Source organism: Calliopsis andreniformis, unplaced genomic scaffold (assembly GCF_051401765.1).
Source record: "Calliopsis andreniformis isolate RMS-2024a unplaced genomic scaffold, iyCalAndr_principal scaffold0001, whole genome shotgun sequence".
Lineage (NCBI taxonomy): Eukaryota > Metazoa > Arthropoda > Insecta > Hymenoptera > Andrenidae > Calliopsis > Calliopsis andreniformis.
The window spans coordinates 39,005,942-39,021,351 of record NW_027480422.1 but is presented as its reverse complement, the minus strand read 5'-3'; the positions used below and the strand labels follow the sequence as shown (position 1 = coordinate 39,021,351).

Here is a 15,410-nt window from a genome sequence, read left to right as displayed (position 1 = left end):
GTATTGTTTGAAGAAACATAATGTTATACATATAGTATGTTATGCCATAACACGACATACAAATAATAAAAATTATTAAATACAGCTACAAATAATGTAATTCTAAATAAATACAATTTTTCAAACGTGTCAAAGATGTAGGATTGAAAATTGACGGACAAGAGAATAAAATGCAAAATGATCCCATGAAGAATAAAAAAATTAACAATTGTTTAAAAGTGAATAGAAATCATTTAAAACATTTATTACAATAAATTTTTCGTTAGTTATCTTTCTATTGTAGTCATTTTAGTTATTAAAATACATAATCCCATTTAAAAAATCACCAATGACCATGAAATCTCGAAAAATGTGACCTCGAGAAAAAAATGACGAGGAATGTAAAAGGAATGTCACTTTGTAACAGAGTTACTGAGACACCCTGTATGTAGTCGTACGTAATACATACATACATACATACATACATACATACCAGTACTCTACAGACTTAATTTGAACAAAGTTGATGAGACTGATATTACACAAATTATACGAACAAAAAATGGATAAAAACAAAGAAGCATTCCCTCCAAGATTTTCTCTGTTGCTCCTTTCGTCTAGGATGGTATACGATTTAATTGAATTCAGACTGGCAATGAGTGTTTATTTAGAAATAAGAATATCTATTGAATTGAACTTTCATTAAAATTGTCTGTGAAAATCAAAATTCTGCTGTGTAGAAGTTTTTTAGTACTAGGCTGATTTTGAGCTTAAGGAAATATTTTACATATATTTGAGTATTGCACTCCAATAATTCCACAATCTGTCTTGAAATAGTTAAAGATTAAACATCTAGAAATGGAAAGAAACGATTCACGAAATATTTTTATGTATTGTGTGATAATACGAGTAAACAGCAAGAGGGTATTTGTTGTTCATTAAAACACTATCTTTTTTTGAAAAAACAAACAAATTTTATAAGTATTATGTAGAAAAAAGTTGTTGGCTCTTCGACTGGCTTCTTCGTTATTTTTAACTGGGTAAAGGAAGACAAGGCATACAATCGTACGCTAAAAAGTTGCTCGCCTGCAGGAAAATCGTGAAACATAAACTATCCAAATAAACCAATAAGTTGGTGAATTAATAAAATTCGTCTGCAACTGTATTTCAGTACTTCAAGAGTAAAATATTTATCTAGTTATAAAATTCGGTTTTTCAAATTCACACATACATACCCCACTCTCTCGCATGTCAGCTAAAATTATCCGCTCTCCTCCAATGCTGCGAATAAGCAACCTTGGAGAATTTTTCCTCCAATACATAAAATCGTATATATTAATACTAAAAAAACTTTTCTTAACTGGATATCCAAGCATCTGGATTAAAGTCGTTTCTTCTAATTATTCAAGTATTTTTCATCCAGATGACAATTAAAAAATATTATTTACAAAAAAAGTAATATCAAAATTAAAGAAAAAGAAAATAATTTATTGATATTTAATTTATATACAGTAAAGAAATTGCTTTTTGTTTTAATATAATATAAATTTGGATATTTACAAGTACAGATAAGTGCTCAGGAAGTATCGAAATTTGTAAATTTTAGCAGCAGTAAGAATCCCAACTATCTACAGACAATATATCTACTATCTGAGAATTAACAATTTAACACTTCTAAAGTATATTGCTGCACTAGTTTCCGTAATTTTCAATTATCCGAAAATGGAAGTATATGCATATACCAACAATAAATAGTGTTGTTAGCGTAGATTTCAAATTAAGCCCTTACTGTTTTAGTGTGTGAGATAAAGACTGTTTTCTTTGCTTGTTTTTTAAAGCCGCATAATCGTTTACTTTTAATAAAAGGTTGTATATTTTTATGTAAAAAATATGTTCATTTGGGATCATTAGTATGTTATTGTATGCATACATGTATGTACATATACAGGGTGCTCGGCGAGAGGTGTCAGAAATGAAAATCAAGAATGACGAAAATGTATTGAAGGTTTCGTTTTCAAGCTATTAATTATTGAGAAACTGCCTGAAATTCACGTGAAATGTGTTTGATTTGGATTTTATTCTACTGGCGGTGTGCAGTAGTCAGACAATACACTGTAAAATAAGTCTCGACTCAGCATATTTCGCGCAAATTTTAGACGTTTCCTCATAAGTTACTAATTGTAAAATATTTTCGTTCTCGTTTGACATAAAATCACCCTTTAAAAATAGTGATACCTGTTGTCGAACACTCTGTATATCAGCTTTTAATTTCGTATTGTACATATATATGCACATGAATTCGCGTAGATCACAATTACGCGTGCGCGCATATTATTATAATATGCGAATTATCTGTTTACATGTATGTATATACGTAAATATTGCATGTATGTACTTTTTACTCAGAGATTTCCTGTTTTTGCCACAATTAATGCCACAATTAATGCCACGATTAATGCCACAAAATTATATTTTCCAAAAATACTTCGTATCTTATTAAAACTTTGAGTTTGAGTAGTTTGATGAATGGAAGATGAAATCTATCCAGCATTTTGTAACTTTAATCGAAGCACGTTGTGTCTGATTTCCTTTTACACATCCTGCCCGCTGGATCAGTAATGCTCATGCGCTGCATAAGCATTCGTGTTTCATAGGCGCAGTTAAACTAAATTCCTAACTATGAGTGACGAGCGAGCTATCAAGAATATTTATCTAATGTAAATATTGCCTATAAAATAAAGTTGAAAAGATTGTGTCGATGAGATGAAAGAGAATTTTTGGAGGTACCTTAACTTTTAGATATTTCCTTTCTATTAAAATGAATTTTACAGTCAATTGAACTTTTATACTAAATTATCTTTATGTTGAAATGCTTGCACTGTGGTCCACCATTTAATTACTTCGTGTATTCAATAACTAACTGAAATTAGAAACGCATTCAGTACCTATGTAGAAATTGTTTTACCAGAAGTAAAATTGTCTAGACTGTGTAAAGTATGTATTAGGCGTTAAATCCTAATGCTTCCCTCCTTGTCAGTATTTCTACTCTTCCATGATTATAATGGCAGTCATGTTGAAGGCGATCGAATTTTTATGATCGAAGATTTTCAGCTAAATGATTTAAAATATTTTTGTATTATATTGTATGTCGTTATCAATTATCGGGTTCATTCATTAATTCATTATTATCGTGTTGTGATTTTTTCATGTGACAATTACGTTTAAACACGCCCTCTTACGAGAGCTCCAATAATGAGACTACAACCTTGATTATCCCCAATAGGAAACAAGAACGCACTTACTCAAATACGTCTGCTATAACCTCAATCTGACGTCATTCATGACAATTCTGTGTAATCTTAAAACAACGTCTCACAGTGTCATAGAGAAAGAAAATACCAATGTTATATTATCAGTGTGAATGATTAATGGTTTTATGAAAATTAAATTAGTAATTTCTCCTCCATAGTGCTATGAAAATGTTTATTAATTATCATAACGATACTGTCACAATATAAGTATTATATCAATGAAATGATTACTAGACATAAAACGATTATCCAATATAATAATAGACGTAATAATTTCCTGCTGCATAACTTCGTGTGTAATTTTATACAAATAGAATATGAAATTGTAGAGTATTATTATATATCTAATAATCTATCATGAATTATGAGTGCGAAACATATAAAATAAGTATGTTTCATTCTGATCGAATCACATAACTTTTGGAAGCTAAAGCATTTGTGTAATATTTATAATATGACATTAAAGGAAGGATCAAATATTTTGAATTCTAACAATACTTTGCGTATGTTAAATGTTACTTATTCTTCTACTTTTTTTTTCTAAGTAACGCATTCTGTAATTCATATTATATGTTTTAGGCACAGGCAAAGGGGCTGCAGTGATGGAAGATCCACAAACACCAGGATCTGATTGTAATTCCAATCCTGCTATAGATTCTGTACAACATGATTTGATCAGTTCTGAGTTTGTACAGGACAATGTGGAATATCAGTGGTTCATTGATTATGGGTAAATTTATAATAAATTGTAGCAATGAATGTTTGAAATACTAGATCAAGTGTAATATTTTTGTGTTTCTTAAATCTTGTCAATTTTGTAGTACTTTTATAGAAATATAATTACTTAACCAGCAATATATTCTTTTGATTTTTGCAGAAATTTTATTGTTTAAACATAATATACAAGCAATCAATCGGTCGTAGAAAATGCATAGCTTTCTATCTTCTCTATTTAACATTTCTGTGACTAATAAAGTTGAGAAAATATCTAGTAATGGTTTGATTAAACATAATTTCGTTTGTGTTTTACACAGTACAGAAAGTAACAATTCTTTATCTATCATATAACCCTTTATCTTTCATCACTTAAAATGTAATGTCATTTTTATATGTAAATTTAAATTTAATAACACTTCCATATACTTTGTAATGATGTTTAGTATTTGTGGTGTAATATTGTTTTCCAACTTTTTTTCACAACATAGAAAGGTTTGAAATACTAGAGAAGGTGATAAAAAAAAAAAAAGAATAACTGCTGATGAGTTACATAAATCGTATTTTGGTGTCATTTAAAGAAATATAGAAATTTTTTGTTCTACCTAATACTTCTGGTAGATATTTAGGTAAAAATTTTTAGTTACAGAGATGGAGGTCTTCATGTTCATCCTAGTATATTATCCTCATTGTCTGCATCATACTCTAGAGAAGATTTGGGTTACTATGACGATCTTGCTCGTAACTTGGATGCTAATTTGGCAGAAATCGACATGGAAAGTTTTCGTACAGCAGATATTCATACTTTACTCACTGCATTACCTGTTATGTGCACCGATCCAGTTCAACATTCAGAGGTAAATGTTATGTACACAGTGTGTATTGTTCACTTTATAGTTGTATAATATGTGTTTTTGTACATTATATTCATTACTGTAGTAAATATTTTGTATGTCATGTTAAAAATTAAGTTAATTAATTTTACTGTGGATAAAATTACCTTTGTTATGTGTAGATTGCAAACATGCAAGGTATATTGCATAAACTATTACTAAAACTGTTAGAGGTAACAAAGAATTTCTTTCTACGGTTGTTACTGGTTTAAAAAGATCTCTGAAATGTGAGACAGGTTTTCATTGCTGGACTCCTTGATTGCTCTATACATTTCTCATAAAATATATGAAAAAGTATTTGCTTCTGCATAGTTGATTTATTCTAAAATCATAGATATAGTTGATAGGGCAGAAAATTTAGAACCATAAAATTTGCAGCACCACAAATAGCAGTACAGTGCTATTGTTAAATTGGGTAATTGAAAGTGACATTTTATAGAAAGCATTTCTTTCCTAAATTATTTTATTTTATGTTCTCTACATATAATATTGAGACAATTTGAAATTGGAATGACACTGCCCTTCTACATGGCCTTATAACTTAATTAATAATTGATCATAATTTTGTCTTTGTCTTAACATTTGTATGTGTTTTATTACATTATAATATTTAAAAAATTGTGTTTTACACTTTACATACTTGAAAGTTTTTTGTACAGAAAATACTGAGCTATTATGAACTTCATAATAATTTATTACAGGCGTGTATTATGAATACGTGGTAAAATGTCTAAGTTTTCAACTCAAATAATATTTTGTTGAAAAATGTGCACCTAAAATTATGCAGGTAAAATAAACTCTTTCTTATGTCCATTCACCTCTTTAAAGTTGCATTTACAGAAAACTATTAACCATAGAACACAACATTTAATATTAAGGTATTTATATATAATATAAGTTGTATGTTTCAGTATAGCTACAGTTAATTGATATATAAAGTTTAATACCTTTTATGCTTATTATTTCATGATTTCCATGAGGTAAATTGTTAAAAACCAACAAAAAAATAGTTTGCTATAAAAGATTTCCATAAATCGTAAAATTGCAGCGAGAATTGCCTATCTCTAACAGTTTTAGTAAAAATAAGAAAAATGTTTAATTCATAAATGATTATTAGTCCTCTATCATTATTCTAAATGTATTTTATATTCCGTTATCGCGGCAGTTTAACTATCAAAGAGAACGATATGCCAGTATATCTGGATCCGTTATGGAAAAACTTGACATCGGTTCATCTATTAGCCCTCATACTAGCAGCCAGGTATGATAATGGCTGAGAATATTTGACTTTTGTTAATCTTTATCTAGGCAAGGATAAAGAAGAATTTACACAGGCTTTAATTTTGCTTAATTTAAAAATGAAATGCAATTTGCTCACAGTTTCTCTGCATGGTCATTGAAATGAATGAATTGAACTTAATTTGATTATGAAGTAAATGCATAAATCGTTATACATTTTTTTACTAATAATATAATTATGATGATCATCTAACAGGCGCATGAAAAAAAGTTTTGTTAGTTTTTAAAATGCACGTTAATGATTTATACATATTCAAACTATAACAATAATATATTTCAATTTAAAGGGAGAAGATTCAGCCTGTTCCACAACAGATACAATCTCTATATGCAAGTCATCATTGCTTTTTTCTCCTCTGAAAGAGACACCCATGCTACCACCAGGAGGTAGTTACAGTGTTGACTCTCTGGACTGTGAAGATATGTTACTTACATGCCAAGCAAACAACAAAGAAAACTATACTATTGCTTTTGAGGGTAGTATTACAATGTACTCAGATGGCTCTCAAGATTTTGAAAATCAAGGTATAAAAATAGGTCATTTTTAATGTAAAGTAGTAACGTAGTAAAGTAGTAAGTTGTGTGTATTTTCTTTTTACAGAAAAACAGAAGAATTATGGAGCAACAGATATGTACTGTAAAAGAAACATAGATCTAAAAAACGTATCAGATTTATCAATGATATGCTCTGACTCTAAAATATATACCACGTGGAGTAACTTGAAACATTCTTCTCTAAATAAAATTATGACTCGTCATCCTTCTGGTAATAATAACACAATACCAGAGTTTTTAAGCGTTGGAAACATTATTTCTGGAACAAGTAAGAGAAGTCAGAGTTTACCAGACCTTACTCGGGCTACACAATTACAACATCTTAATATACCTCTTAATTTTTCTGTAAGTCTTACTTAATATTTTCTATTCTTCTACAATAATTAACATTTGAAATACTTTATTAATTAAAACCACTGTAAATCCTTTTATATAGGTTGATTCTGCAGAATTAAACAGCCATGCTCAACAACTACATACCTCTGCATCTATAATGAGTCGATCTATAAATGAAGAGAGTTCTGGCAATGGAGAGCATAATTCAACAGGAAAAAAATTGCAGAATTTGAGTCTTGTAAAATTATTTATGAAACAAAAAAGTATGAGTGCAGAAGGTATGAGCCTTAATTTGAATCAATCAGACTCTGTTAATGATAATGAATGGCCTACAAGTAATAGTATCAGTGACAGTGGTACTAATACGAATACCCAAATACAAAGACAAAATATAAATAATATTTCTAAACAACAACTTCCAGAAAGTGACTTTTCTATTAATTGGGTTAAAAGTGATCTTTATAATAGTAAAGAAATGCAAAATCGAATAGATATTTTCAATGAAATTCCAAAACATTCAATAATAAGTAGTAAACAAAATGATGAAATGATATCATCAGCATCTGTTGAAGAATTATCAGAAAGTATCTCTAAGTCAGATTTAACATACGACAATGATATTCATGAAAACAGTATTAATGACACGTGTAACGCATTTGAACATCAGCGAAAAGTTGCGTGGATTCAATCTTCAGAAAAGAAATACCCAATTTCTAAAACAATAGGCATTCAAGCAATAACTGAAACAGAAGATAACGGGGTACAAACATCTTTAATATTTACATCTGTAGAAAAGGAAAATCCTTTATTAAAAGAAACGTTTAATGATAAAAAGCCGATTTATGTTGTATATCCAAATTATGCGTTACCTGATTTATCGTTTCTTAAAATGAAAGATACAAAGTTGGATAATATAGCATTAAAGCCCCAATGTTTCGAAAAAAGTCGAACTAATTGGAAAGATAGTGGTCGATTTAATAGACCATTTTCATGTAATGACATAGATGCATTACGCCAACGTGGATTTTCGCATGTTAAAGACTGGGAGTCGTTAACATTCCTTTTACCTATTGAATATAAAAAAATTTTACATGATGTACCAGAAGTTTCAAGGCATATCAATATTAATGAAGAAATTAAAAAACCATTATTTTGTTTATCACCACCAATGCGTCATAAGAGTCGTCTCGTAAGTGAAATTATGCCAAATAATTCGTCTTCTACTAGTAGCACTGCAACGCAGCCATCCTCTGGATATCGAGGTTCCTCTACAATATTAACTGATTCTTCGACAAATCAGCAGATATTAAATAATGTAACTAATCCATTGTATTTGTACCGTTATGATAGTATTAGTTCTGAGACCAGTTTAGTTGGTAATGACAAAAAAGCGTATAGGCAAGCTAATAAGGCAAAAACAACTTCCTCATCTCTTCCTAAAAGATCAATCTCGTTACCACATGGCGATCGTGAATCTGACCTTTCTAGTGGGAAAGTACCCCCGAGACCACCATTACCTAGAAGTATTTTAAGAAAGAACAAAGTTCTTGCAAGTAAAAGATACAGCATGTTCGAAATGGGAGATGTAGAAGAAATAGAGGATCAATCTCCTGAATCAAATAAACGAATGTCTTTACAAGAACCATACTATATGAATAATGATCTGCAACTGTTATCTCGAGAAAAGGACGTTGATGAGACAGAAGAAAGATATTACACAGGTATTTACGATTTCTCTCTTTTCTTTATTCATATGATTTAATTATATATTTTTTTTATATCTCATAGAGAGAATAAACGAAATAGTCAGTACTAAAGACGTAGAAACTGACATTTCTGCAAATAGTGAAGATGAAATGAAACAGTTGGAGGAATTTCTAAAACATAGTGGTTTTTCATCTCAAAGTAGTGATGGAGATACAGAAGATTCTGATGTTAAATTAAGATCATACGTACGAAAGTTTTTATCTCTCAAAGTGAATAGAGACATAATTAAAGCCACTGATATGATAGAATCACAAAAAAAGACTGTTAGTTTTGCTGTAAACCAAAGAAAGAAACATTTAGACAATAAGGTAATATTAACTTCAAATGTTTTACATGTTATTTATTTTTTGCATTAAAAGTGGGAACCACTGTGACAAATTGAAAAAAATTAAAAATTCTTTTTTATCTCTTTTTAATATTTAGAATTTCAAAGATAATCATTTCAAATATTAAAGTAAAGTTTGCAAATGTGACAAAGCTACAGAAACTTTGTTGTTAACATTAAACTTTAAACACGTTTTTCTTGAAACTATGTTTTTCAAACGATTTATTTCAAATTTTGGATAGTAGAAGCTAACATTTAATATTAAAAAGAAATGCTTTTTCACAATTTTTCCACATTATTTTTTCTTCAAAGTTCTACCATTCTATACCAACTTTTTCTTTTTTTAAATTCGTACGTGCAACTGAAGCTACTGTCTTAAAATTTAAGAAAATGGAATGATTTCTTTTTTGAGGACTTGCAGTGAAAAGTTACATATTCTCTCGTTTTTAACAGATTTTTGGAGAACTCTTACGCTAATTCTTACTAGGACTACAATAGTTAATATTTTTCTATAACATTTTTAGAAGAAGTAGCTCAAAAAATGAACTTTATGAAAGCATTAAAGACTTTTCAGAAAAAACTTTGAATTTGCCTAAAGGAAAGTCTTGAAAATAGTCTTTATCTTCAGCTGTCACAGAGGTTTTCCCTCTTAATTGTTAGAAATTGTATTCCAAAATGCTCCATTGTTTTAGCATGCTATTTCCGGTATCCTGCATAACGTCGTATTTGTGAAGCGTTACATCTTATACGTATCTAATAGTGATATAACTCAAAATTTTGCTGATTCCAGATTAACAATGTAAATGTAGTTACAAATGATCAAATTGAAGATTCTGCACTTAAGGAAGAAAAGAAAGATACGAGTTTGCCGCAAAAACCATTAGATTTAGATGAAAAGAGAAGTAAGTACATTGATTAATTTTTTTCCATACATAAAACAATTCTTAATATATTTTTAACCCACGTAAACATATTTTCAGAAATGATTTTATGTGCAAATAAAGCAGTCGATTTATTGTTAAAATACTGGAATGGCGAATCCGTTTTTAGCAGACATAAGTACAATGATGATAAAAATGAATGTGCTCAAATTTGTGTTAGTCATTTATGTCCAGCTTTGTATGCCATCATGTCAGACGGATTAAAACCACATTTAAATTCTACATTTGGACCAATAACAAATAGTGTCTGGCAGGTAGTTGAAGCATCTTCGCAACAAGGTCCACTTACTAAGGCATTAAATGAATTGGTACAAAAAATTAATGGTGAAGATGTGATTACAGAAGGAATGCTAAAGTTTCACGCATTTGTATTCGGTTTATTAAAGTAAGTTAATCCCAACAGAAACACTGTCAGTGTAAAAATATGTGCCAAGTACATTCGCAGAAATCGTGGTTATTTCGATCCCAACTTTAGTACATAGATATATTCAGCTCTTTCACGTTGAGAGTTAACATTTCAAAGTTTAAATACAACACAAATCGAATTACGTTTAAAAATAATGTTGTAATTCTTCATAAATGGATTACTATTAGTACTCGATTTCATTCATTTTTACTATAGCTTTTCTTCGTCAAATCTTCGTGATTTTAATGATTATACAGTTCGTTTTATGTCAAAACGTACAAATATCTGGAAAATTACGTATGATACTAAAATATATTTTAGATAAACATAGTATGGTATGAAGAAACATATATCGTGACGATTTTCTATCGTCAAATTTTAATCAAATTTAACCGGTCATGTGATTATATAACAAATTTGACTTAAGTGAATACACTCGATTATTGTTCTACGTATGTAAAATTCGGTCATTTACATAAGAGATACTTACAAAAAATTTGCTTGTATTTTTTAAATATTTCAACATTAATGTTATATCTTACAAATAAGATAGAATAGTTTCAAATCTTTCACTAAACTTCCTATTTCTTCATGTTCTGCGTAGATTCATAACATACAATATAATAATATCATTCTTTTTCTTCTTTCAGTTTAAGAGCTTTGGATGCATGGTTTGCATACTTATGTACAAGAGAATCCATCCTAAGAAAACATTACAACAGCAGTAGTTTATTCGTGGGAGCTTTAGCTAATACAAATGCACGAGAAGTTGTTGATGCTCTTTTATACATTTTGAATTCTCTCGCGTTTTGTCCATTTCAACTAGATCTTCTATATCAATATCGCCAACTTCACAATAGTTTCGGAAATTTAAATAACCATACTATTAGCGTAAGTATTTGTTGAGAAATTTCAAAGACAGTAATGCCCGCTTAGCTGTTATAGGTTCAGGAACTTATCACCACAATACAATTATAAAAAATGATACAGTTACAGGAACAAACCGGGAATACATTGAGTACAAAAATAAGACATAGGTGATTATTCACCTCGTGAAGTCGGTTGTAAGAACTATAATGTTTTAAACTATTTTGAAATTATTTTTTACTAGGTTGTAGAACTATTGTAAATATCTATATGAGTATTCATAAAAAGAGGGACAAACATAAATAAACTTACATACATTTTATTCAAAGTATTCCGCACGGAATTCAATGAATTTTTGCTAATGTTCTCCGAGGAGACATATTCCACGGCAATACCAAACTTGATCCTTCAATGAAAAAAAGTCTGAAAGCAATTAATGAATTTCTTTGCAGTTTTTGAAATTTTTGGTCAATTGAGACAGTTAAATCTCTAGGTCTGAACATTTACAACCATTCAAACATCACCCACTTGCTAATGGTGTTAGATCCATGAGTTTCATTAATGTACTTATAAGCTTTTTCAGTCTTTACACCCTTTAAAAACTCGTAATGTAAAATTTACGGATATCAGTTCGTGACCGATCTATCTTGTTAATAATAAACACGTATAATACATCAAAATGACCACAAAATACTTTAGCATGCACAAAACACGATTGCATTGCGATTATAATTGCAGTGTTATACGTCATAGTGCTGAAGTTTAGTTAACAACCTAATAATAAGAATAATGTGTCAGAGCTAATTGGAACCGCTAAAATCACGACAATTAATCGGGTATTATTGTATAATGTTATACATTTATTTTTCATCAAAGTTTCTTATCATTATTACACTTTTTTCAGCCTGTAAATTTTAGAAATGTTGATACTTATCTAAAAAAACATCATTTTGATAAAACGGATGCTTCTGCAATAATTTCAAGTCCAAGAAAAGTACGGCCAAAATCATGCGGTATTTATGGTAGTCATGGTGATAAATCTAGTGGCATATATAAGCCAGAAATAGAGCCAGCGAAGAAACGTTTCAGTAATCCTATAAGTTCAAAAGTATACCGAGTTCTTGAAAAATTAACTTCCGAAGACTCTGAAGACTATACTGACAGTTTAGAACATTCGCCGCTGAACAAAGCGTCGAATAAGCATCATATACCTACAAAATGTCAAGGTTTAGACAACAAGACCGATAATGAAGACAATATGACTGGAGAAATGAAATTTAAGAGGCTTCAAGAAAAATGGGAGTTAATGGTTGGAAAAGAAGATATAAAGAATCAGTCAACGATGCCATCCCCTTTATCGCCAACACGAACTCCTACAAATCCAGGAAAGTCTAAAATACCTAGACCTCTAGCTTCACCGGTAAAACAATTAAATACAGCAGCAGGATCTGCTAAAAATACAAAATCTCCTATTTCGGGAATACCATCCTTAAAGAAACCTGCTGCAATTCATTCAACAACAAAAACTGCGTCAAAAAAATCTATGGAATTAAGAAGCAAAGAAGCAACAAAACGTACTAGTAGAGTAGATCAAGAAACTGTAGGAACAACAAGAACACATTTAACACGACCTAGCTCCTTACCTTACAAATCTTATGGAGTAACATCTAAAGATAAATATTTAGTGTCTCCTCAAAGGCGGGCAGCGTCTACATCTTTACCACGACCAACAACCACCACTACCACCACCACCACGACTGTGAAAAATTCGTCAAAGAAACCGCTTAAGTAAGTATGGAAAGACTTTTCATTTATGAATAATTTACATGTAGTAAATCAATATGAAATATTATTTATCAGCATGTAAATGTCTATTATTAATTCGTATTATTTAGATTTAATTTCACCCCAGACTCTATTTTATATTAGGAGTACATAAATAATTATCAGTAATCGTTTAAAAGTGGTGACTCAAGTAAAACGTTAAAATGAAAGTGATTTTCGGCAATTTTTTTATAACATAAAACCTTACTGAAAGTTGTTGTTGCGTCCCATATACGATATTCTCTAACATTTCAAAATATAAACATTTTTTTTGTTTCAATTTATTGGCATAAATTTTAAGTGTGATTTAGGAAAAAAAGTCAAACGGAGTTTTTTCATCATAGAACTACATATCATATGGACCTAAATTTTGTTTAAAAAAATATGAATCAAGTAGTTTTATTCGATGAGGAACTTATAGTTATGTATACGTATGCTTTCGATCGGCCCAATCGGTTAAATATTTTTCGAGTTATACTGCCCGCCAACTTTAAAAATGCGGTTTCAAAGTTTTCGTTTTAGAAAAGTCAGTAGTGCAAGCGACAGTTTTCTTTCAGAAACGACTTGAAGATTCGGTCTGAAATATTTATACCACATTCTTGAGATGTAAAAGTAGTCTTTTGCGCATTAAGAAATCGTTTTTTTTAATTCGTTACTTGAGTCTTCCCCGCTAAGAAAAAAATACATAGTTAATTATTAATATAGATAAAACACGTTGCGTTCTGCATTATTTGTTTTGTATCATTTGCAATTTTTGTTTATTAAGAGAATTCAAATTTTTGTTCTTGACTTTATAGCTCAATGATTTGCTTTTTTCTGTTTTTCTTATATAGATTAATAAAATAACAGTTCGCGCATCTCGATTACAGAGAAGTTTGCACACTTACACATAGACTTCCATCAAATAATGGGCATCTTGCATTTGGAGAAGGTGAGAAGTTAAAAGTAATTTTAGAAGTAGATAGTAAGTGGTTACTATGTGCGAAAGGTGAACGAAAAGGTCTAGTTCCACGAATGTGCGTGTATAATATTCAGACTTAGCAAATACGTCGATACAGCAAAATGAAGTAATTTAAGGGAAACAAGGCTTTATAAAACTTCAACTAACTGTGAAAATATTAGATGAAATGATAAAACTGTGTACAGTGTATGAAAGAAAAAGCATATAATTGTTTTTAAAGCATGGTAACTGTTATTATCCTTAGTTATTTGAAGCCTCATTAATATCGAATTTCGATAGTATTATCACTCATACTGTCATCGGTAAAAAATAAGTATCACTAGTCATAGGCTTTCAAATTAGATGATATTTAATTAATTGAACATATATCTATTTATAACCAAATGTACATATATACAACAAAATATGATGACGATAAAGATGATAATGACATGTAATAACTTATGATATGAATGTAACTGTGATCATAGTATATAGGCAAGTAAGTTTATTGACGCAAAAAATGTTGCAATAACATTAAAGTTTATTTATAATATTCCAACTTATATCTTATTCATATGTATTTCGTATATTATACGTTTTATTTTATTTAGTTTTATCTGGTGTATAAATTATTACATCGAGCTCTTATGGTTCACACAATCACATTTTTTACTTGCTTCATGTATTTTTTAGTATGTGAGGGCATATACAGTGTAATTGAATAAAACTTAAAACTCTAATTGAATGTATTATTTTGTATATCCTCATATAAATAATAGTGTACTTTATGTAAAGTATTTCATTTATCCCAAATATGAAAATAATTTAAATAAAGAAATAAATGCAAAGTAAATATATCAAAAATGAAATGTCTAGCTCAAGCTTGTACAACTGGTGTTCAAAGAATAGAAGCATCTAACAATGCTTGCGATCATAATGACGACTAATATTAGGAGCACCTTCTATGAGTAAAAGTACCGAAAGGACATTGAGTTGAGGAAGCTTGATCTATACTATCTGCACCATCTGTAAACATGAAATTTTATCATAAATTCCTACGACTTGAAAATTATTCGATATAAATTAAATAAATCAAATGATGGGAATGCCGTGAATCAATACAGGGTGTCCCACATAAGGTGCTGGAGCTGAAAAGGGGAGATTCCTGGGGTGATTCTAAACGCCCTTTTCCTTTGCAAAAATGTTCTCTGAAGCTTTGTTAACGAGTTATTAACGAAAAACATCGACCA

At 29.8% G+C, this 15,410-nt stretch overlaps 1 protein-coding gene across 9 annotated transcripts in view; it reads left to right on the top strand.

Annotated features, from left to right (window-relative positions):
- The window catches only part of LOC143186535 (uncharacterized), a 101,836-nt gene extending 87,434 nt beyond the window's left edge, over positions 1-14,402 (top strand). For 3 of the 9 annotated variants that reach the window (XM_076390224.1, XM_076390222.1, XM_076390218.1), the window contains exons 3-14: positions 3,870-4,020; positions 4,648-4,861; positions 6,063-6,158; positions 6,484-6,721; positions 6,798-7,096; positions 7,188-8,808; positions 8,876-9,162; positions 9,970-10,081; positions 10,160-10,505; positions 11,177-11,417; positions 12,298-13,181; positions 14,087-14,402. In XM_076390224.1, the coding sequence (XP_076246339.1) occupies positions 3,893-4,020; positions 4,648-4,861; positions 6,063-6,158; positions 6,484-6,721; positions 6,798-7,096; positions 7,188-8,808; positions 8,876-9,162; positions 9,970-10,081; positions 10,160-10,505; positions 11,177-11,417; positions 12,298-13,181; positions 14,087-14,258 (4,638 nt within the window). In that variant the 5' untranslated portion in view covers positions 3,870-3,892 and the 3' untranslated portion in view covers positions 14,259-14,402. The other 6 variants (XM_076390223.1, XM_076390225.1, XM_076390221.1 and 3 more) reach the window with 6 other exon arrangements.
- The last annotated feature ends 1,008 nt before the right edge of the window (positions 14,403-15,410 follow it).